This window comes from Aureococcus anophagefferens, assembly GCF_000186865.1.
Source record: "Aureococcus anophagefferens unplaced genomic scaffold AURANscaffold_16, whole genome shotgun sequence".
NCBI lineage: Eukaryota > Pelagophyceae > Pelagomonadales > Pelagomonadaceae > Aureococcus > Aureococcus anophagefferens.
Genome location: NW_008705576.1, coordinates 929,055 through 949,734, shown reverse-complemented (window position 1 = coordinate 949,734; position 20,680 = coordinate 929,055). Strand labels below are relative to the sequence as shown.

General features: G+C 72.8%; 5 protein-coding genes across 5 annotated transcripts; 2 read left to right on the top strand and 3 right to left on the bottom strand.

The window, feature by feature from the left end:
- Positions 1 to 1,270: 1,270 nt before the first annotated feature.
- On the bottom strand, positions 1,271 to 5,541 carry AURANDRAFT_65764 (hypothetical protein; the record flags this gene model as incomplete). Its single annotated transcript, XM_009040692.1, has 3 exons — positions 1,271 to 2,327; positions 3,689 to 3,934; positions 4,523 to 5,541. The coding sequence occupies 3 exons, from the start codon at positions 5,539 to 5,541 to the stop codon at positions 1,271 to 1,273; spliced, it is 2,322 nt and encodes a 773-aa protein (XP_009038940.1).
- Positions 5,542 to 5,849: 308 nt separating this feature from the next.
- AURANDRAFT_65763 (hypothetical protein) lies at positions 5,850 to 6,995 on the top strand (the record flags this gene model as incomplete). The annotated part of the gene is made up of 1 exon (XM_009040697.1): positions 5,850 to 6,995. One exon carries the CDS (start codon positions 5,850 to 5,852, stop codon positions 6,993 to 6,995), a length of 1,146 nt encoding a protein of 381 aa, XP_009038945.1.
- Positions 6,996 to 11,913: 4,918 nt separating this feature from the next.
- On the top strand, positions 11,914 to 13,088 carry AURANDRAFT_70255 (hypothetical protein; the record flags this gene model as incomplete). Its single annotated transcript, XM_009040698.1, has 2 exons — positions 11,914 to 12,341; positions 12,365 to 13,088. 2 exons carry the CDS (start codon positions 11,914 to 11,916, stop codon positions 13,071 to 13,073), a joined length of 1,137 nt encoding a protein of 378 aa, XP_009038946.1.
- Positions 13,089 to 14,436: 1,348 nt separating this feature from the next.
- AURANDRAFT_72027 (expressed protein) lies at positions 14,437 to 16,168 on the bottom strand (the record flags this gene model as incomplete). The annotated part of the gene is made up of 2 exons (XM_009040691.1): positions 14,437 to 15,463; positions 15,631 to 16,168. 2 exons carry the CDS (start codon positions 16,166 to 16,168, stop codon positions 14,838 to 14,840), a joined length of 1,164 nt encoding a protein of 387 aa, XP_009038939.1.
- A 1,614-nt stretch (positions 16,169 to 17,782) lies between these two features.
- Positions 17,783 to 18,694, bottom strand: AURANDRAFT_13369 (hypothetical protein; the record flags this gene model as incomplete). The annotated part of the gene is made up of 1 exon (XM_009040690.1): positions 17,783 to 18,694. A coding segment is annotated over one exon (912 nt), but the record flags the coding sequence as incomplete, so codon positions are not given.
- Between the last annotated feature and the right edge of the window lie 1,986 nt (positions 18,695 to 20,680).

Here is a 20,680-nt window from a genome sequence, read left to right as displayed (position 1 = left end):
GCCCGGAGCGACGGGCTCTGGCGGTAGATGCGCTTCGCCTGAGCCCAGGTGCCGTCGATGACCACGAGCAGCCGCGCCTCGTCGTCGAGCGCGTCCGCGACCGTTTCCAGCGGCGCCGCGCCGGCCGCGGGCCAGAGCAGGAGCGGCGGGGCCGTCGCGTCGCGAATCGCCGGGATCGTCGCCGCGTCGAAGCTGTACCCGACCTTGATCTCCACGGACTCGAGGCACAGCGGCAGCAGCGGCACCGTGGAGAAGTGGCGGCGGCGGAACTCGTTCGGGTGCTGGAGGACGAGCAGCTTTGTTTTCGTCGCGATCGCCCGGGCGGGCAGCGCGTCGCAGACGCAGACCGACGGCGGCCGCGCGCAGCGCGGGCACGTCGGCCGCGCCTCCACGGTGCGAACCTTCGCGCGCCGCTCCGAGGCCTTGATGCTGCGCGATATTTGCTGCTGCTGCTGCCTGTTGTCGACGGACAGGCTTTGTGCGACGAGTATCGTCGTGAGGAAGCTTATGAGCATCATTATTGTGTGCTTAGCTTGAGGCGCGGGCGCGGGGCCGGCTGCGCGCGACGAGCAGCCGAACACAACCTGCGTCACGACAGCTAGGCTAGGAGAGGTTAACAGCTAGAGGGCCTACCCGGGGGGTTTGCGGCACCAGGCCTTGCGGCAAGCTCAGTTTTTTGCCACTCGAGAAAATCTCAAGAAACTTCAACAGCTCATGTTGACCCCGCTTATGGACGCGCCTGGCAGCGTCTGCACCAGCGAAATCAGCGCAGAACCGCACCATTAGTCGTTTGAAACAAGGCGATGCTGTCTCCTGATGACCCACTACTCAAGCGCAGCGCCGCACGACCACAGGATGCATGCCCAGTGGAACGCGCCGCTGTCATCGACTGCCGCGCTGGCCTGGGGCTGAAGGAGCGCGAGTGCTATCCCTTCAATTATCGCGGCGAGTGCGACGACCTCGAGCTGAGGCTGAAGAAGTGCCTCGCGTACGCGCTCTGCGGCGCGAGAGACGCGTCCGCGATCTACGACGCGGGCCGCCCGCGGGCCGAGCGCCTCGAGGCGAACCGGCGCGTCCAGGAATGCCTCGCGCGGCGACGAGCGCTGGAACCCTGCATACCGCGCAAGCACGCATTCACGCAGCACCACGCCTTCGCGCGGCCGCCCCGGGCCGCGGACTAGCCGGCGGCCGCGCGCCGCGATGTCATTTTCCACCAACCATAGTTGTCGCGTTCGGAGGTTTAGACGGCCGGTCCACGACCCGCCGTGGTTCAGCCGTAGATGTCGTCGTCGTCGTCGCCCGGCGGGTCCGGGATGTGGGCCCAGGGGTTGGCCGGGGGCGGTGGCCTCGCCGGGTTGGCCCGCGGCGGCGCGGCCGCGGCCGTCGGCGGCCGGAGCAGCGAGAGGAGGTCCAGGCCCGGCGGCGGCGGCCCGCCCGCGCCGGGCATGGCCGCGAGGAGCGCCGGGTCGAAGGCCGGCGGCCGCGCGGCGCCCGGCGGCCCGCGGCCGGCCATGGCCGCGAACATGGCCGGGTCGAAGGCCGGCATGGCCGGCGCCGCCGGCGCCGCCGGCCGCGCCCAGGGGTTCGGCAGCGCGCCCGGCGGCGCGTTCGGGTCCTCGGGGACGGCGGGCGCGGCGCCGCCGCCGCCGCCGCCGGTCCCGCCCATGTTGTCGAGGCTGTCGAAGAGGGGCTCCTGGACCTCGTTGTACATGCGGCGCAGCGCGTTGAACCCCTCGGGGTGGTTCTCGAGCTGCGAGAGCGCGAGGTCCTGGTGGCGCATCGCTTCGCGCAGCCGCGCGGGCGACCGCGCGACCTCGACGGCCTCGCGCAGCAGGTTCGGGTCCGTCAGGGCGTGGCGCAGCTGCGGGTTCTGCTCCATGGCGCGCTGGAGCTGGGGGTTCGACTGGACGATGGACTGCATCAGCGCCGGGTTCTCCATCAGGCTCCGCGTGAGCGGGCTGTTGAGCACGCGGCTCATGGCCTCCGGGTCCGCCATGAGGCGCCGCTGCATGTCGGCCTGGGACATGCCCGGGCCCATGCCGCCGCCGAAGAGGTCGAGGCCGCCGCCGCCGGCCGGGTTCGCGAGCGTCGGCGCCGCGGGCGCCGGGGGCGCGGGCGCGCGCGCGACGGCGCGGAGCAGGTGCACCGTGCCGCCGTCCTCGATGTCGAGCTCCGCGAGGAGCTGCGCATCCTGCAACGCCCGGCCCTTGTAGATGAGGCGCTGCTCCGCGGCGGGCACGGCCGCGTCGCCGGCGATCTGGTCTTTGAACTCGGCGACGGACGAGGCCTTGGAGCCGCGCCATCCGAACGCCTTGCCCGACGAGCACCTGATCTGGATGTCCATCTCGTCGGCCATCTCGTCGGGGCAGAGGGGCCGCGCGCAGGGACGGGGCGCGCACGCGTCGCGAAGGCCGTCGAGGACTTGCGAGGTGATTGAGACACGCCGAGGTTGGAGAGGCATCGATGCATCGTCTCGGAGAAGTCGACCTTGCCCTCGCCGCGCAGCCCCTCGCGTCCGGTGATTTGAGCATGGAAGCTCCTCGCCTGCCTGGGCGGCGAGGCGACGGAGCCCGCGCGGCGCTGCGTGGCGGCGCTCCTGCGCGAAAACGTCGAAACGGCGCTGGCGGCGCTGCCCGGCGTGCCGCCGTCCGCCGTCGCGAGCGTTTTGCTGGCGCAGTGGGGCCTCGTCCACCTCGTCGGCGGCTGCCTCCTCGTCCGCGGCGCCGGCGACGTCGGCAAGGCGCTCGCCGCGCACAGGACGCCCCTCGCGCGGCGCATCGCCGCGTGGCAGGGCGCGGTGCTCGCGTGCGCCGCGCTCCACGCGTTCGCCGCCGCCGCTCTGAGCGCGCTCGAGCGGCCGGAGGCCGCGCTCGCCGCGGCGCCGGCGCTCTGGGTCGACGTGCTGACGGCGTTCCTCGTGGCGCCGGCGACGGCGGGCCGCCTCGCGCGGTCGCTGCTCCTCGCCAGCGGCTGCGGCGTCGCCGGCGCGGCCGGCGGCGCGGTCGTCGAGACCGCGGCGCGCGCGGCCGGCGCGGTCGCGGCGCTCGCCGCGCTCGTCGCCTACGCGCGCGGCGGTGCGGCGCCGGACGAGCGGGCGTACCTTCCGGACGAGCGGGCGTACCTTCCGGACGAGCGGGAGGACCTTCCGGACGCGCCGCGCGCCGCGGCGGTCGAGCGCGTCGACGCGGCGACGCCGCCGGCGCCGCCGGCGCCACCGGTCGACGACGACGACGAGGACGAGCTCGCCTACTCGCCCCCGTCGAGCCCCGCGCGCCTGCCGCCGCCGTCGGACGACGCGTCGGACGACGAGCTCGCCTATGCGCCGGCGGCGAAGGAGGAGACCGTCGAGGCCGAGGCCGCGGCGACGGCCGAGGCGCCCGAGGAGGCGGCGGAGGCGGCGCCCGAGGAGGCGACGCCCGAGGAGGCGACGCCCGAGGAGGCGACGGCCGCGGCGCCCGAGGAGGCGCCGGTCGCGGACGAGGACGCCGCCGCGGCGGACGAAGCGCCGGCGGACGAAGCCGTCGCCGCCGCGGCGGACGACGAAGTACCCGCAGAGGAGGCCGGCGGCGCGGGCGAGGTGGCCGTCACTACGGAAGCGGGCGACACCGGAGCGGACGAGGAGCCCGCGGAGGACGCCGCCGCTTCGGAGGAGCCGGCCGCGCCGGAAGAGGCCGCTCCGACGGCGGACGCCGGGAGCGACTGCGGCTTCGAGCGGGGCTCGTCGCTCGACGACGCGCGGAGCGCGACGCCGCCGGGCCGCGTGCGCGACCGCGCGAGCCGCTGGGGCGGCCAGGTGCGGTCCGCCGCGGCGCCGCGCGGCGCCGCGGCGCCGCCGCCGCCGTCGCCGCCGCCCGTGGCCGCGTCGCTGTCGCCGCGCGTGCCGAGCTCGCCCGCGCCGCCGCCGCGGCTGCGGGTCATCGGCGCGGGCGCGCTCCTGCGCGCGGGCGTCGACATGAAGAGCAAAAAAGTCGTCGAGCTCAAGCCCGGCGCGGTCGTCGTCCCGCTCGAGGCCGGCACGTCCGCGAGCGGCGTGCCGCGGACGCGCGTGCGCTGCGTCGACGGCGGCGCCGAGGGCTGGCTCTCGAACAAGACCGTCGAGGAGTCGCCGCCGCACGCGACGCCCGTCCACGACGCGACGCCGCGGCCCCTCGCGCGTGGCCCACGGAAGTCGTCCGGCGGCCGGTCGTCGCCGGCGTCGTCCGTCGCGTCGTCGCAGGGCCGCGCGAGCCCCCTGGACTTCGACGCGGCGCCGCGCGCGCGGCCCTTCCGCCGCTACGGGTCGCCCGTCGACTTCGTCCCGGAGGGCGCGGACGCCGCCGCGGCGCTCGCGCGGCCCTGCGTCGGCGCGGAGCCCGTGCCCGAGCCCCTCGCGCGGGGGAAGGACGCGTCCCCCGTCGACTTTGGCGTCGCGCTCGTCGCGCCCGTCGCGTCGCGGGACGCGTCCGCGCCGCCGCCGCCCTGGCCCGAGACCGTCGGCTGCGGCTTCGACGGCGTCGCGCGGTCCCTGCGTTAGACAAGTTACACGTCGCGGCTCTCGCCGCCGACGTAGCCGCGGCCCAGGCGCCGCCCGCGGTCCGCGCGCGCGCGGCGCCGGCGGAGCGCGCGGCCGACGACGTAGAACGCGACGCCGACGAGCGCGCCGTTGAGGTGCGCCGCGTGGTCGACGCCCCCGAGCCCGTTGCCCGTCCACGCGCGGTTCACCTCGCCCGCGAAGTAGCGCAGCGCGCCGACGGCGTGGAGGAGCGCGTGGAGCACGGCGTCGTCGCTCGCCGGCCGCCGCGGCGCCGCGAGGCGCTCGAGGGACGCGCAGAGGTCGACGGCCAGCAGCGCCGCGACGCCCGCGGACGCGCCGACGAGGCGCCGCTGGCGCGCGCGCGTCTTCGCGACGTTCCGGGCGATGGTGCTCGCCGTGTCGTCCAGCGCCGACGACCCGAGGTCGAGCGTGCGCCGCGCCGTCGCCGCCGCGGACGCCAAAGCGTCGCCGAGCGCGTCGCCGACGCCGCCGAAGCCCCCCCGGTCGTCGCGCGGGCGAGGAACTCGCGCCTTCGGCGGCTCGAGGAACGCCGGGTCGAGGCCCAGCGCGTCGAGCACCGGCGCGGCGCGCCGGGACAGCGCCGCCGTCGCCGAGGACCACCGCGCGCGGAGCCGGCGCTCGAGCTGTAAATCCGTGAGTTTCGCCGGGTCCAGCGCCGCGCAGACGCCGGCCGTCACGTACACTAAAATAGCACCGACGCCGCCGAGAACGTCGAGCGCCGCGGGCCCGCTGAGCACGAGGCCCTGGAGGTTCGCCATCGCGTGCGCGTGGTCCACGTGGAGCAGCATGTACGACGCGGCGGTCCACCAGCGGCCGCGCTCGAGGGCGCCCCGCGAGAAGACGAAGTGGCGCTCGAGGACGCTCGGGCGGATGGGGAGGGAGACGACGCTGCGGAACTCGCGGCCGTAGGACGCGTCGAGCGTCGGCACGAGGAACTGGGCCAGGATGACGGGCGCGAACGACGACGCCACGGACGCGTACTTGTCGAAGGCGCCGGCGCCGTTCATCTCTTTGTAGCGAGACGATGCCGAAGCGGACGACACCGAAGCGGACAAGGAGCCCGCGGGGGACGCCGCCGCTTCGGAGGAGCCGGCCGCGCCGGAGGAGAACCCTCCGACAGAGAGCTCCGACAAAAAGAGCTCACGCGCACCACAAGAAACTCGAGCACATCGCGTCGTTGCCACAAGTGCCACAAGGAGTCGAAGATCAACTAACACCTCGTTTCCCATTCAAGTTGCAGTCGTCCTTCAGCGGATCGGCATGGTAGCCCTATATATTGTTTCCGGCGGATCGGCATGGTAGCAGCAGCCCATCGATGGGTCGCAAGCTCTCCATCGCCTGCGTCGCGTTCGTCCTGCTCTGCTGGCTGAGCGCCGTGCGCGACCTCGTCGCCCTGCACGCCGCGCCGCCGCCGCCGCCGGTGGCGACGGGTCCCGCCGTCACGCCCGCCTTCCGGCGCTTGGCGCTGCGCCACGCCTGGCGCGCGCCCGGCGACCTCGGCGGCGACTGCCGCCGCCGGCCCGTCGTCGCCAACGCCCACGCCGCCGGCCGGCCCTGCGACGTGAAGCGGTGGCACGCGGCGTCGCAGGGCCGCGAGGATTTAGCGATGATCAGCCGCTACTTCTGCGGCAAGCGCAACGGCACCTTCGTCGAGCTCGGCGCCGTCGACGGCCTGCGCTATTCCAACTCGTTGATGCTCGAGCGCGCCCTCGGCTGGCGGGGGCTGCTCATCGAGGGGCAGCCCGCGTCGGCGGCGAAACTGGCGGAGAACCGGGGCAGACGGAACGTCGTCCTCGCGGAGGCGGTCTGCCGCGAGGCGGGCACGGCGGAGTTCCTCGGCGCCGGCTACCGGCTCAAGGGCGGCCTCGCGGACCACCTGCGCGCGACGCGCGAGCAGGTGGCCAAGGCCGGCGGCAAGTGGCGGAACTGGGTGCCGTGCCGGCCCTTCGGCGCGATGCTGCGCGCGGCGGGCTTCGGGCCGGATCGCCCCGTCGACTTCGCGTCCGTGGACGTCGAGGGCGCGGAGCACGTCGTCGCGGAGACCATGGACTTTGGCATTCCCGTGCGAACGTGGCTCGTTGAGGCCCTGGATCGGGATCGGTCGGCGGATTCGCGCGACGCCGAGAACGTGCGACGGGTGCGCGCCGCGCTGCTGGGCCACGGCTACCGCGAGGCGGCGCACTTCAACGTGACCCAATTCTGCGACGAGGTCGCGGGCTTCGGGTTGCGCAGCAAGGAGCACCCGTGCACGACGAATCTCGTCTTCGAGCGGCCGGACCTGGTCTGGGATTTGGCGGCGGTCGACGCGGGCGACGCGCCGGCGCCGGACCTGGAGCGGCCCCTGGAGTGCTGCGGCTGCGAGGACCTGGCGCGGGCCATCGCGGCGCGGGCCGACGAACGGGACCGGCGAGACGCCGCGGCGCGGGGCGCCGTCGCGATGGAGGGATCGCCGGTAACGTGAATTGTTGCATCGATGCTGCTGTGTCGAGCTCGCCGGCAATATCTCCGTGAAACGCAGGTAACATTGAGTTCACAATGCATAGACGTTGAGGCGCCGGTCGAGCCGTCTCTGAGTTTGGTCGCCGGCGAGCTCCGCGCTGGACACCGCGCTCCGCTACTGCCGATCGAGCACCTCGCCGCTCTCCGGACGCCATGCTCGAGCGATCCACGGTCGCCCTCTTCCGCGACTGCCTGCGGCTCGCGAGCCACATCGGCGGCGACTCGCCGAAGGGCATCGCTTTAAAGCAGCTTGTGAAGGACGGGTTCCACAAGCACAAGGGCGAGACGGACCCGGCGAAGATCGAGCAGCTCCGCGAGGACGCGACGCGCGCCCTGTCCAACTACCTCGTCATGAAGTCGCTGAACCGCGCCACGGACAGCGACCGCGGCCTGTAACGCCTCGCGCCGGATCATCCACGCACGCAGCGACCGCGGCCCGTGAACGCCTACCGCCATGGCGATCACGACGCGCGGCGCCGCGGCCGCGGCGGCGACGCTCGCGCGCGCGCTCGAGCGCCAGTGGGCCGCGCACGGATCGCGCGGCGAGCCGGCGTACCGCTACCCGGCGGCGATGCGCGAGGGCGCCGCGGCGGCGCTGCTCGACCTCGTCGGCGGCAGCTCCTTGCTCGACCCCTTCTGCGGCGGCGGCTCCGTGCTCCGCGCGGCGCTCGACTCGCGGTCCCGGGCGCGCGTCGTCGGCCGCGACGTCTCGCCGCTCGCCGTATTTTGCGCCGCGCACCGCTGCAGCGCGCCCTTCGACGACGGCAGCGCGGCGCGGTTCTGCCGTCTCGTCGCGGACCAGCGGTCGGGCGACTACGACGCACTTTTCGCGGCCTACGGGCGCCGCGCGGCGGCGGACGCGGCCGGCGAGACGCGCGTGATCGTCGAATACGGCGACGCGCGCGAGCCCTTCGGCGGCGCCCCCGTCGACGCCGTCGTGACGTCGCCGCCCTACGCCCACGTCTACGACTATCTGCGAACGGCGCGCGCCGCCCGGTCCGCGGCCGCCGATCGCGGCGACGACCCCTTCTTCGGGACGCGTCCGCCCGCGGGCCGCGACTGGCCGGAGTCCTGGCGCGACGACCGCGAGCTCGGCGCCCGCGCCGCGCGCGTGAAAGCCGCCAAAAAGGGAAATTTGGCGGCGTCGGACGAGGCGTGGCGCGACGACACGCGGCGCTGGCTCGCGGCCGCGCGCGCGAGCCTGAAACCGGGCGGCCGCCTCGCGGCCGTCGTCGGCGACGGCGCCGGCGGCCTCGACGCGCTGGACCTGACCGCGGCCGCGGCGGACGACGTCGGCTTCGATTTCGTCGCGAGCGCGACGATCGCGCCCGACCGCGCCCCGGGCTTAAAGGCCTGCGCCCGAGGGGCAACCGGCGCACGGAGCACGCCGTCCTCTTCGCGCGGCCTCCCTAAACCGAATTAGATGCCCCCGTCGTCCTTCATGTTCGAGATCCAGAAGGCCGTCGGCCGCGGCGTCGCCCAGTTCGTCGTGTCGACGTCGGGCTCGGGCAGGTCGTCGCGGCGCACGAGCCGGATCTCCTCCCTGTGCGCAAAGGACTCGCCGACGAGCGCGTCGGGCCGCACGTAGGTGAGCGCGTCCTCCCACTTCCGCAAGGCTTTCTCGTCCACCGTCGCGGTGCCGGTCAAGGCGGGCGGCGGCGCGTCCATCTTCGTCACGAAGCAGTCGTCGGGGTCGAGGAGCAGGCCGTAGCCGCGCTGCGACGTGGCCACGGCCTTGCAGAAGGCCTTCATGAGCGCGGCGACGGTCTTCGTGGCGGGCACTTTCAGCTTGAGTTTGAAGGGCTCGCAATTCTCCTTCGGTCGCGGCTTGTAGTGGACGACGAGCGAGACGACCTCGAGCGCCGCCATAACGGCGTCGGACGTGGCGCCGCCGCCGACGCCGGGCAGCGGTGGCGGCGCGCTCGACGACGACGATGGTAGGCCTCTCGTCGAAGGGCTGCACTACGGCGGCATCATTGGTGGTTGAATCAATGGGTTGAATATGCAAGTAGATGCGCTAATTGGAATGCATGGACGACTAGCATGGGCGCCGGCGCCATGAGCCGCTACGGCATCGCGCTGGACCACGAGGACGGCGAGCTCGACGTGGCCAAGCTGAGCCACGACGAGCTCGAGGCCTACGCGACGAAGAGCGGCGCATCACCACCCGTGATCGACGTGCTGCGCGTGCGCAAGCTGGACGGCCAGGCGGCGCTCGCGGCATCCGTCGACGACGACGCGCCAGATGCGACGCGCGTGCAGCTCGCCGGCGCGCTGAGCCGGCTCCGCTGCCTCGAGGCGACGAACAGCGTCGCGCTCGCGGCGACGCCGGACCTGGCCGTGCGGGAGAACGAACGCGCGGACGCGGCCGCCGAGGCCGCGGGGCTCGCGACGCTGGACGAGCTGCGCGGCGCCGCGGATGCGGCGTGCGCCGAGGTCGGCGAGTACCTCGCGCGCGAGGCCGACGTGCTCTTTTTGCTGACCGGCGCCGGTTTCTCCGCGGACAGCGGACTCGCCGTCTACGCGGACGTCGCGAAAGTTCCGGCGTACGCGAAGCGCGATCTGGAATATTCCGAGCTCTGCGAGCCGGACTGGCTCGAGAAGGAGCCGGATCTCTTCTGGGGCTTCTGGGGCGCCTGCTTCAACGACTACCGGGGCACGGAACCGCACTCCGGCTACGACGTCCTCGCGTCCTGGCGCCGGAAGCGCTTCGCCGCCTCGGACGTCGCCGACGAGCTCCGCGCGCTCCAGGGCCCCGTGGCGGACGCGACGACGGGGCCCTACGCCGTCGCGCGGAGGGCCGGCGGCTTCTTCTGCTTCACGAGCAACGTCGACGCGCACTCCTACGACCGCTTCCCGGCGTGCGAGATCAGAGACTGCCACGGCAACGTCGAGGTCTACCAGTGCGCCGCGCAGTGCGACGCCCACCCGCGGCTCTGGCGCGCGCCGCGGGAATGGCGCTTCCGCGTGGACCTCGAGACCATGCTCGCGCGCCCCGGCGTCGTCGACGGCGACGCCGCGGCGCCGGAGCGCGCGGCGACCGGCGGGGCGCCGGCCGTCGGCCGCGTGGCGGGCGCGAAGCGCACGGAGGCGCTGTCCCTGATGCCGGCGGAGGCGTCGCCGCCGGACGGCGCGCGGACGTTCCCGCCGGCCGCGTACCCGGCGTGCGCCGGCTGCGGCGGACCTTCGCGGCCGGCGATTCTGATGTTCGGCGACTGCGCGTGGGAGGACCAGGTCGACCAGGAGAACCGCTGCGACGCCTGGATCGGCGCCGTCGAGGCCCTCGCGACGCAGCGCGCGACGACCGGCGACGTCCCGCTCCGGATCGCGGTGCTCGAAATCGGCGCCGGCGTTCGCGTGACCACGATTCGTCGGCAGGCGGAGCGCTGCGCGTCGGACTTCGCCGAGGCCGGCGCGGACGTGCGGCTGATACGCGTGAATCCCGACTTCCCGCTCGCGGACAACGTCCTCGCGCTCAAGGAGCGAAACGTCCGCGTCATTTCCGTTTGCGCCAAGGGCCGGGACGCGCTCGCGAAGATGGACGCGGCCTTCGCCCCGTGGCACGACCGGAGGAGTTCACGGGTCGTAAGTTGAAGTATATTTGCTCGATTGTTGACGCTCGGCCGTGACATCATTTAGTTGTAGCGTCAACGTTAAGCGCGCTCAGTCGTCGCCGCCCTGGTCGAAGCCCGTCGGCGGCGCCGGCGGCGCGTCCGCGCCCGCGGCGGACGCGCGGCGGACGTCCTGCTCGATGGTCACGAGCGCGCGGAGCGTCGTCTCCCAGAGCTCCCGGTCGCCCGGCGACTCGAAGCACAGGTCCAGGCTCCGGTCGCCCGTCACCAGGCTCAGGTAGCAGTCGGCCTTGTCCGCCTTGCCCGTGCGCCGGAGCACGTCCGTGTCCTGGCCGTGGGTGACCGTGACGACGGCCGCGAGCTCGATGCCCTGGATGGACGCGCGCTTGCCCTTCCAGGTGAGGTACCTACCAAGCATGACGGTGACGATTTCTCATTGTTTCCCACCCAAAATCTCTCGAAAATCGTCACGGCCACAGGACGCTGGAGGTACATGAAGAGGTACATGTCGCCCTGGACGAGGGACAGCTGGAAGCGCTTCTTCGTGGGGCGGCCGCTGCGGAAGGGGTGCTTCAGCACCGTGACGCCCGCCGTCGTGAGCTTCTCGAAGAGGTCGTACTCGCGCTCCGCGAGCGTGCTCCGGATCGTGTACATGGTCGCGGCCATGGCCGTGTAGATCGTGTTCGGCGAGCACAGCAGCTTCTCCGCCTTGTCGTCGGACGCGGCGCCGATGGGGTGGCTCGCGTAGTCGGGCAGGATCGCCTCCTTCCACCAGAACGCGCCCCGCAACCGGTAGAGCTCGCCGGAGAAGGTCGCGTGGTACCAGGCCTGGAGGTCGTCGCGCCGGTTCGCCTTCGCGTGGAGCGTCCACTGGGCCGCGTCGAGCTCCATGGGCGCGCGGTTGCCGTCCTTGACGAACTGGACCCACCGCTTCCAGGCGCCGCCGACGGCCGCCGCGCGCCGCAGCTCGAGGACGCGCGCCAGGCGCTGCAGCCCCCGCTCGATCCGCGTCGTCCGCGTGAACTGCGCGAGCCGGGCCTTGACCTTCTCGACCTCCGCCGCGAGGTCCGACGGCGCCGACATCGCGACCGGAGCCCGACCGGTTCCCGCACGCGGCGCTCGAGCCCGACGGCGCCCACGCGGACGCGCACTGGGCCCGGGGCGGTGCTTCTATCGTGCGGCTGCCGTATTAAACGAACGTCAACATGCCGTCGGGTTGCCGTCGCCTAAAACGTCGAAATCCGACATCCTGCTCAGCGTCGGCGCGCCGTCGCGCTGCGCGCCCTGCACGCTGCGCCGCCGCACGCAATGAGCGGCGTCGAGTTCGTGCGCCAGTCGTCGGCGCCGGGCGGCGCCAAGGACGGCCCGCGCAGCGAGCCCTTCTTCGACCACGGCGCCTGCGAGAGCGTCAGCGGGCGCTACGAGAAGCGGGACCGCATCGGCGAGGGCACCTACGGCATCATCTACCGCGCCTTCGACCGGAGGCTCCAGCGCCTCGTCGCGCTGAAGCGGCTCCTGCCCCACAACGAGGCGCAGGACGGCTTCCCGCTGACGTCGCTCCGGGAGGCGGCGGCGCTCCGGAAGCTCCGGGGCCACGCGAACGTCGTCACGTTCCTGGACGTCGCCGTCGGCGCGAAGCGCGACGCCGTGTTCCTCGTGCTGGAGTACGCGGAGCACGGCGACCTCGGGTCGCTGCTCGACGACCCGAAGCTCCGGCGGCCGGGGCAGGCGCGTTTGTTCGACGACGCGCAGACGAAAGCGCTCGCGCGCATGCTCCTGAACGCGCTGCGCCACTGCCACGACCGCTTCGTCGCCCACCGCGACGTCAAGGTCGCGAATCTGCTCTACACGGCGCGGGGCCAGCTCAAGATCTGCGATTTGGTTTGGCTCGCGTCATCGCGCCGCGGTCCGCGGACGGCGCCGCGGCGCCCGGCGACCCCGGCGCCGTGCGCGCGCTGACGATGAACGTCGTGACGCTCTGGTACCGCGCGCCGGAGCTGCTGCTCCACGCGCGGCGCTACGACCACGCGATCGACGCGTGGGCCGCGGGCTGCGTCGTCGCGGAGGTGCTGCGCGACGGCCGCCCGCTCCTCGACGGCAAGACGGAGGACGACCAGTTCGCCAAGGTCGTCGACGTCATCGGCGCGCCGTCGGCGCGGGTCTGGCGGGGCTTCGACGAGCTGCCGCGCGTCAAGGACGGCTCGGCGCGCGTGCCCACGAACCCGTCGGCGTACTACTCCAAGCTCAAGATCAAGGTGCCGGAGGCCGACGACCGCGCGCTCGACTTCCTGAGCTCCCTGCTCTGCTACGACCCCGTCCAGCGCGCGACGGCGCCCGAGGCCCTCGGCCACGCGTGGTTCGACGACCACCCGCGGCCCGCGGCGCCGCTCGCCATGCCCCAGTTCCCGCCGCGGCGCGAGGAGCCGCCGCCGCCCGAAACCCGGAAGCGGGGGCGCGACGCGCGATGATAAAAAGGGTCGGTGAATTTTTTTACAGTGAAAAGGAACTCTCCTCCTCGGGCTCGTCCTCGTCGCCGGAGCTGTCGTCGACGCGCGACGCCGCGGGGAGCGCGTCGGCGTCGCTCCCGGCCTCGTCGACGACCTCCGCGGGCACGACCGTCGCCGTCGCGCCGTAGGTCGCGCGCGCGAGCGGCACCGCGGGCCCCTTGGCGAACGCGAGCGGGTCGCGCTCGGGCGCGCGGCAGGGCCCGTGCTTCCGGCAGAGGTAGATGGCCAGCACGACGAGGGGCGCGCAGACGAGCCAGACGAAGAAGGACTGCATCATCTCGCTCCGGTAGCGGTCCGTCTGCCAGATGCGATCCGCGACGCCACGGATGGCCGTGTCCGTCGCGCTCGGCTCGTAGCTCTGGACGCTGTCGGGCCGCGCGCGGACCGTGGCGAGCCGCTCGCGCGATTTGCTCGACCCCGACTCGCCGACCTTGGCCGCCGCGAGGATGACGAGGATGCCCGCCGTCGCCGCGGCGTAGCGCAGGGACACGCGCACGCGCTGCCCGGGCACGACCTGGATGACGCGGCTCCCCTCGAGGAACGCCGCCGCCCGCGCCCGGGCGTCGTCCATGTTACGTTTCGTTGGGGTTCCGGTCTTCGGGCAGCCCTTGAGTGCCTGCCCGGCGGCGCGATCGGAGCACCAGCGTCGTATGGAAGCTGGGAATTGTATCCTTTCTTGAAGGCAACTTGCATGCAATAACATCCCTCTCAGAGGCTGGCGATTCATCAGCCTCAGCGTGCGGCATAGGTAAAACCTGCGCAAGTATGGCCTTTGATGATGAGGCGACAGCCGCGGGGGACGCGCCCGACGCAAAGCAGGAGGCCGACGCGCAGCAGGACGCACCGCAGGACGCGCCCAACGCGCAGCAGGACGCACCGCAGGACGCGCCCGACGCGCAGCAGCAGACCGCGCCGGCAGAGGCGCCGCAAACAAGCGCAGGCAAGCGCAAGACACCGGTAGACGACGACGAGGCCCCCGAGGTCATCGCGCGGTGCCTCGGCGCCGGCGGCGAGTTCGACCTCGGCGACGGCCGCGCGCGCAAGCGCAAGCGCTTCTCCGCCGTGGACCTCCAGAGCCGGCGCGCCGAGGCGGACGACGGCGTCGAGCGCGTGCTCTGCGGCTACGAGCTCGCGAGCGGCGTGCTCCTCTGCTCCTCGGGCTCCGTCGTCGGCTTCCGCGGCGGCGCGGTGGTCAACGCGGCGAACGAGGGCTGCCAGGGCGGCGGCGGCGTCGACGGCGCGATCACGGCGGCCGGCGGCGACGCGCTCGCGGACGCGCGCGCGGCGCTGCCGGCGATCGACGCGGACGGCTTCCGGCGCTGCGCGACGGGCGACGCGGTCGTCACCGCCGGCGGCGACCTCGCCGCGGACCACTGCATCCACGCCGTCGGCCCGAACTACGGCTGGCTCGAGCGCGGGGACGGCGAGGACGAGGAAGCCGCGCTCGCGCGCGGCGACGCGCTCCTCGCCGGCGCGTACGCGGCGTCGATGGCGCGCGCGGCCGAGGTCGGCGCGACGACCGTCGCCTTCTCGCTGCTGAGCGCGGGCATCTTCCGCGGCGCGCGGTCCCTCGCCGCGGTCCTCGCGATCGCCGTCGCCGCCGTCGCGCGCGGCGCCTACCCGGGCCTCGAGCGCGTCCACCTCGTCGCCTTCACGCCCCGCGAGCAGAAGACGCTCGCGCAGGCGGCCCAGCGCCACTTCCTGTCCTAGAGCGCAAGATCAAGCTTAGTTCTGCATCTCCGCCTTGACGAGGTTCGCCAGCCAGCGCGCGTCGTCGTCGTCGTTCGTCGCCGGGAGGGGCGGCGCCGTCGCCGCCGGCGCCGGCGCGGCCTCGGCCCGCTTCGCGACCCAGGCCTTGAGGATGAGGGGCTCCGACGGCGCGGCCGCGCCGTCGTCGCCGCGGAGCGCGGCGCCCGGCATCCACGACCCCCGGAACCAGACGAGGCCGTCGTTGGACGCCGGGAGGTCCAGGGAGAAGAGCCAGCGCGCCGCGTCGATGACCAGCACGTCGTCCTCCTTGAGGTCGAAGGGGAACTTCGCGGCGTCGCCCGCCGCTTCGAGCTCCGCGAGCGCGTCGATGGCGTCGCCCGCGGCGTCGTCGCACCACTCCACGTTCGCCTTCAGCGCCGCGGAGAATCGCAGGGTCTTGCGGAAGTCGTCGTCCTGGTCGAGGCACGGCGCCGCGCCCGCCGGCGCCGCGGAGCCGGACGCGCGCCAGGCCGCGTCGCAGGGGTCGCACGCGTAGGTCATGGGCCGCCGCAGCGTGCCCTTGGCCTCGAGGCTCGCGCCGCGTAGCAGCGCGTCGCAGGTCGCCAGCGACAAGGCCCGCGCGCTCTTGGCCGGGCGGCCGCCTGGGCAGCAAAAGGGTGCGAAATTCCCAACTTCAAAGGCTCCTATCTCGGTCGTTTTCCGCTCGTTTCGGCTGATTTTTGGACGAGCGATCATCTCTCGGAGCGCTCTCGAAGCATAGGTGCTGTTTCCGAAACGCGCGCGCGCGGAACACTCACGTTGAAGCGACGTTGAATCACCCTTTTGCTGCCCGGGCGGCCGCAGGCGACGACGACGTAGTCGATCGCCGCGTCGGGAATCGGCGCGTCGTTGCCGAGGGCCGCCGACCGCGCGACGCGCTTCGGCAGGGCGTCCCCGCCGGCGACCTGGGGGAGGCCCCGGCCCAGGGCCTCGCAGAACGCGAGGGTCCGCCAGGCCGCGCCCGCGTCGCCGCCGAGCGGCGCGCGGCGGAGCACGCAGCACCCGCCCGCGGCGCACTCGCGGCGCGCGACGGCCGCGAGCGGTTCGCTCGCCGCCGCGAGCTTCGCGCCGTCGGCGACGGTACTCAGCGCGTCGCGGTACTCGGGCGTGCACTCGAAGATGGCCACCGTGCCCTTCCTGCCGCAGCGGACGGCGCCGCGCTCGACGATCAGGTCCGACTCGCGCTGGTCCCGCGTCCACTCGACGGCCGTCTGCTCGTTGAGCTCGCGCGTCTCGGCGACGCGCCGCGTGTCGGACTCATTGAACTGGCGCGGGTCCTTGCCGAACTCACGATCGAACTCCGCCATGTTGCGATCGGCGAGCGAGATAGGCCGACGTTGTCCCCGCGTTGCCGTCGTCAGCGCTGCGCGCATGGCAGGCAGCAACGCGACGCTGCCCCATCGACGATGACGGCGGCCTGACCGTCGGAGCCGCAGCTCGATCGAGGAGCTCTCAATTTGATTGGCGTCCGTCGTTGGGCACCGCACACACGACGAGCCTGCAGTCGCAACAGCACTGATCATGGTCAAGAAGCACTACGCCGTCGACGACGCCGTCCAGGAGCGGCCGTCGCTCAAGGGCAAGTTCGTGACGCTGCGGAGCTTGAAGTGGCGGCACCTCAGCGGGCGCGGCCTCACGGACCTCGAGGGCAGCGCGCGCCTCATCGACATCTTGTACCACAAGGTCGGCGGCCACAAGGGCTGGATCAACGCCGACGACTTCTTCGCGGCGATGAAGAACATCAACAGCGTCGACGCGCCCAAGGACGCCTGGGACCACCTGGGCCTCGAGGGCTACGACGCCGCGCACGACGCGGGCAAAAAGAAGCGGCGGAAGAGGGGCCGAAAGATCAAGAAGGCCGAGTTCGTCGCGCTCGCGGAGAAGTACCGGCTCTACATGAACGCGCGCGACAGGCACATCCAGGACGCGCGGCACGCGGTGCTCACGCTGAAGCCGTACACCACGGAGGTCCGCGCTGGCGAGGGCTACTTCACGAACGCGCCCCTGCTCGCGAAGTGGCTCCAGAAGACGCAGCGCCGGCCGACGGCGACGGACGACGACGGCGAAAAGGTGTTGCGCATGCTGGGCTACGACCCGGACCGGGAGGAGTGCTGCCCGCTCGAGCGCGCGGACGAGCTCGAGTCGTGCGCGCGGCTGCTGCCCGAGGCGACCAATTTCCAGGTCGCGGCGCACGGCGCCTCCGTCGTCTGCAGCGTCATGTAAGCGAATTCTAAAATAGCGGCGGCGCACGGCGCCTCCGTCGTCTGCAGCGTCATGTAAGCGAATTTTTAAATAGCGGGGGCGCACGGCGCCTCCGTCGTCTGCAGCGTCATGTAAGCGAATTTTCAAATAGCGGCGGCGCACGGCGCCTCCGTCGTCTGCAGCGTCCTGTAAGCGAATTATGAGCGGGCGCTCCTCGCGCCGTCGCACGCGGCGGGCGCGAGGAGCCCGCGCGCGCACGAGTCCGCGCGGATCGCGTCGGCGTCCCGGCGCGCGTCGTCGCAGTGGGACCGGTCGCCGGTCCGCACGAGGGGTGCCCAGGGCTGGACGACGTTGCCCCGGGCCGCGAAGGCCGCGCGCGCGCCGTCGAGCTCGGCGCGCGTCGGCGCGCAGTAGCGCGGCGCCTCCGCGGCCACGTGGAGCTCGACGAGGCGCTTCTCCAGCGCCGCGGCGATGTCCGGTTCGGCGTCGTACACGTCCTCGCTCTCGCCCGGGTCGGCCTCGACGTCGTAGAGGAAGCTCCGCGGCTCGTCGTCCAAGTACCGGACCCCGGCCTCCGAAGACCCGTCGTAGACGGGCTCGCGGCGCACGTTGACGAGCAGCTTCCACTTCCCCCGCCGGATCGCGCCCGTGGCGCCGCCGCCCGTCGGCGCGTCGTCGACGCCCAGGAGGACCTCGTCGCGCGGCGGCGGCGCGAGGCCGCGGAGCGCGTCCCACTGGTCGACGCCGTCCATGGCGTCGAAGCCCGCGACGAGGTCCGGCCGCAGGCCCGCGGCGTTCAAGAGGGTCGGCGCCCAGTCGGCGACGTGGACGAGGCCCTCGTGGCTGCTGCCGCGCACGTTCTGGGGCAAGAGAGAACCGGCGAGTAACGCGCGCGTCCGCACGCCGCCCTCGAAGTAGCCGCCCTTGGCGCCCCGCAGGGGCGCGTTCGAGCCGCCCGCCGCCGACGCGCCGTTGTCGCTGAGGAGCACGAGGAGCGTGTTCGGCCAGAGCGCGTGCTTCTGCAAAGCGGCCTGGAGGTCGCCGATCGCGCCGTCGGTCGCCGCGACGACGGCCGCGTAGTCGCGGCGCCGGCCCGCGACGTCGAGCTTCGGTAATAAGTCGTAGGTCTCGACGTCGTCGGGCGGCGTGATGGGCTCGTGGGGCGTCGGCAGGGCGTAGTAGAGGAAGAGCGGCTCCTCCTTGCCCTCGTGGGACGCGACGAGCCGTCGCGCGGCGTCGCGGCACGCGTAGGCGGCGTAGACGCCCGTGGCCCGCGGCCGCGGCAGGCCGTTGACCTGCCAGTCCAAGGCGCAGGTCCCGTCCGTCGCCGGCGTCTCCGAAGCGCACGCGGGCGGCGCCTCGGCGACGTGCGTGAAGTGGTCCACGAAGCCGCCCAAGAAGCCGTAGGACTCGCCGAAGCCGCGCCGCGCGGGCGTCAGCGACTCGTTGTAGTGGCCCAGGTGCCACTTGCCGACGAGCGCCGTGCGGTAGCCCGCGGTCTGGAGCGTCTCCGGGAGGAGGCGGATCGCCGGGTCGAGGCCCCACTTGGACGCCGCGGACACGACGCCCCGCTGGAGGCCGAGGCGCACGGGATAGCGGCCGCTCAAGAGGCTCCCGCGGCTCGGCGTGCACTCGTGCGCCGCGTAGTGGCTCCGCAGCGACAGGCCGGACTCGGCGAGCGCCGCGACGTGCGGCGCGGCCAAGTCGGACGTCTCGAGCCAGTCGTCCCAGCCGGCGTCGTCGAGCACGGCCAGGACGATGTGGGGCGCGGCGGACGTGATGTTCCGGTGGTGGTGGTCCGCCGTGATGGGCGCCTGGAGCGCCGACGCGAGGCTCGCGCGGTGGAGCGCCGACTCGGGCGCGAGCTCGAGGACGACCAAGATGACCAAGCCGGCGACGGCGGCGAAGAGCGGCGCCGCGAGCACGGCCTGGCGCGAGAAGCGCGGCCGCTGCAGCGGCGTCCGCTCGTGGTCCAGACCGCCGTAGCCGGCGGGCTGCATCGCGTCGTAGCCCGGGCTGCCAATCTATGATGGGCAAGAATTCGAGGGAAATAGGTCAAGGTGAACTATTCACAAAGCTGAACCAATTTGTTTGCATTCGCGGCAAACTCGGCGCTGCTCGTCGTCGTCTCGACGCGAGCCTGGCCGAAGCCATTGCCGGGGAGCGGCTGCCGTTCAGGGTGCATTGAACTGACGAACAACTCGTTCCACCGCTGAAGCACGCGGACAGGAACCCTCGCCAGCGACCATGCCCGCGCAGGAGCGCATCTCCCTGCGGCGCACGCACTCGAAGACGGAGGACGGGCCGCGGAGCACGCCGCGCGGGCACCGGCGGCACGCCTCGGACCCGTTCAGCCTCTCGCGGTCCTTCGGCATGCCCCTGAGCGACCAGGACATGAGCGAGTTCCTCGAGGCCGAGGACCTCTTCATGTCCGGTGGCTCGCTGCCGTCGTTCGACGTCGACGTCGCGCTCCCCAGCCCGCGGACGCCCGGCCGGAAGCACCGGCGGACGGCGTCGGAGCCCCTCATGGGCTCGGTCCACGACTTCGCCCTGGACCTCGACGCCGCGCCGGGCCACCCGCTCCTCCTCGACGACGGCGCGCCGCACCCGCTGCTGATGGGCGAGGGCGGGATGCTCGACGACGGCATGCTCGACTCCTTCGCGCTCGACCTGGGCGACGACATGGACGTGGGCGCCGAGGCGCCGCCGCCGCCGCCGTCGGAGCCGCCGCCGGCGGTCCGCGGGCCGCCGCGGCGATCCGGCGGCCGCGCGAAGCCGACGGCGAAGCCTCCGGCGAAGCCGCCCAAGGGCGGCGGCGGCAAGCCGGCCAAGGGCGACGACGACAAGAAGACGCGCAAGTACAAGTGCAGCCGCTGCGGCCAGATCAAGGCGAACCACGTCTGCCCCTACGTGCTCCAGGAGAGCGTCGCCGTCGCGTCCTGTGTGGAAATCAAATCTTCAACCGACTTCAATGTGCGCGTATGCGACCGTTTCGACGCGAGGTTTTCTGCTGTGCTTCGAGAACTCGACGAGAGCAATCGATTCGTCCAAAAATCAGCCAAATCGACTTCGATTTGACCGAGCTAGAGAATTCTGAAGTTTGGCCCCGACGTCCCAGCTCACTGGTTGATTTCCACACAGGTCGCGTCCCAGGCGGACCCCACGGTGACCGTGTCGACCATGGGCGAGCGCACGCTCACGGCCAAGGCGCGCGTCATCACCGCCGCCTAGGGGACTGCTAACGACCTTGTACGAGCGCCGCGCGCGGGCGACCGTGAACGACCTGGTACGAGCATCGCTCACGGCCGAGGCGCGCGTCATCACCGCCGCCTCGGGGGCTGTTAACGACCTCGTACGAGCGCGCGCGCGGGTCCGCTAGAGCTTCGCGTAGGCGCGGTCCGCGCCGCAGTGGAAGCGCACGGAGCAGCAGCGCACGGCGCAGGAGCAGAGCGTCGGGTCGCCGTCGCCGGCGCGCGGCGACGCCGACGGCGGCTTGTAGGACCGCAGCGACAGCGACGACGCGACGACGGACACGGACGAGAGCACCATGGCGAGCGCCGCGACCTCGGGCGGGAGCCGCACCTCGAGGAACGGGTAGAGCGCCCCCGCGGCGATGG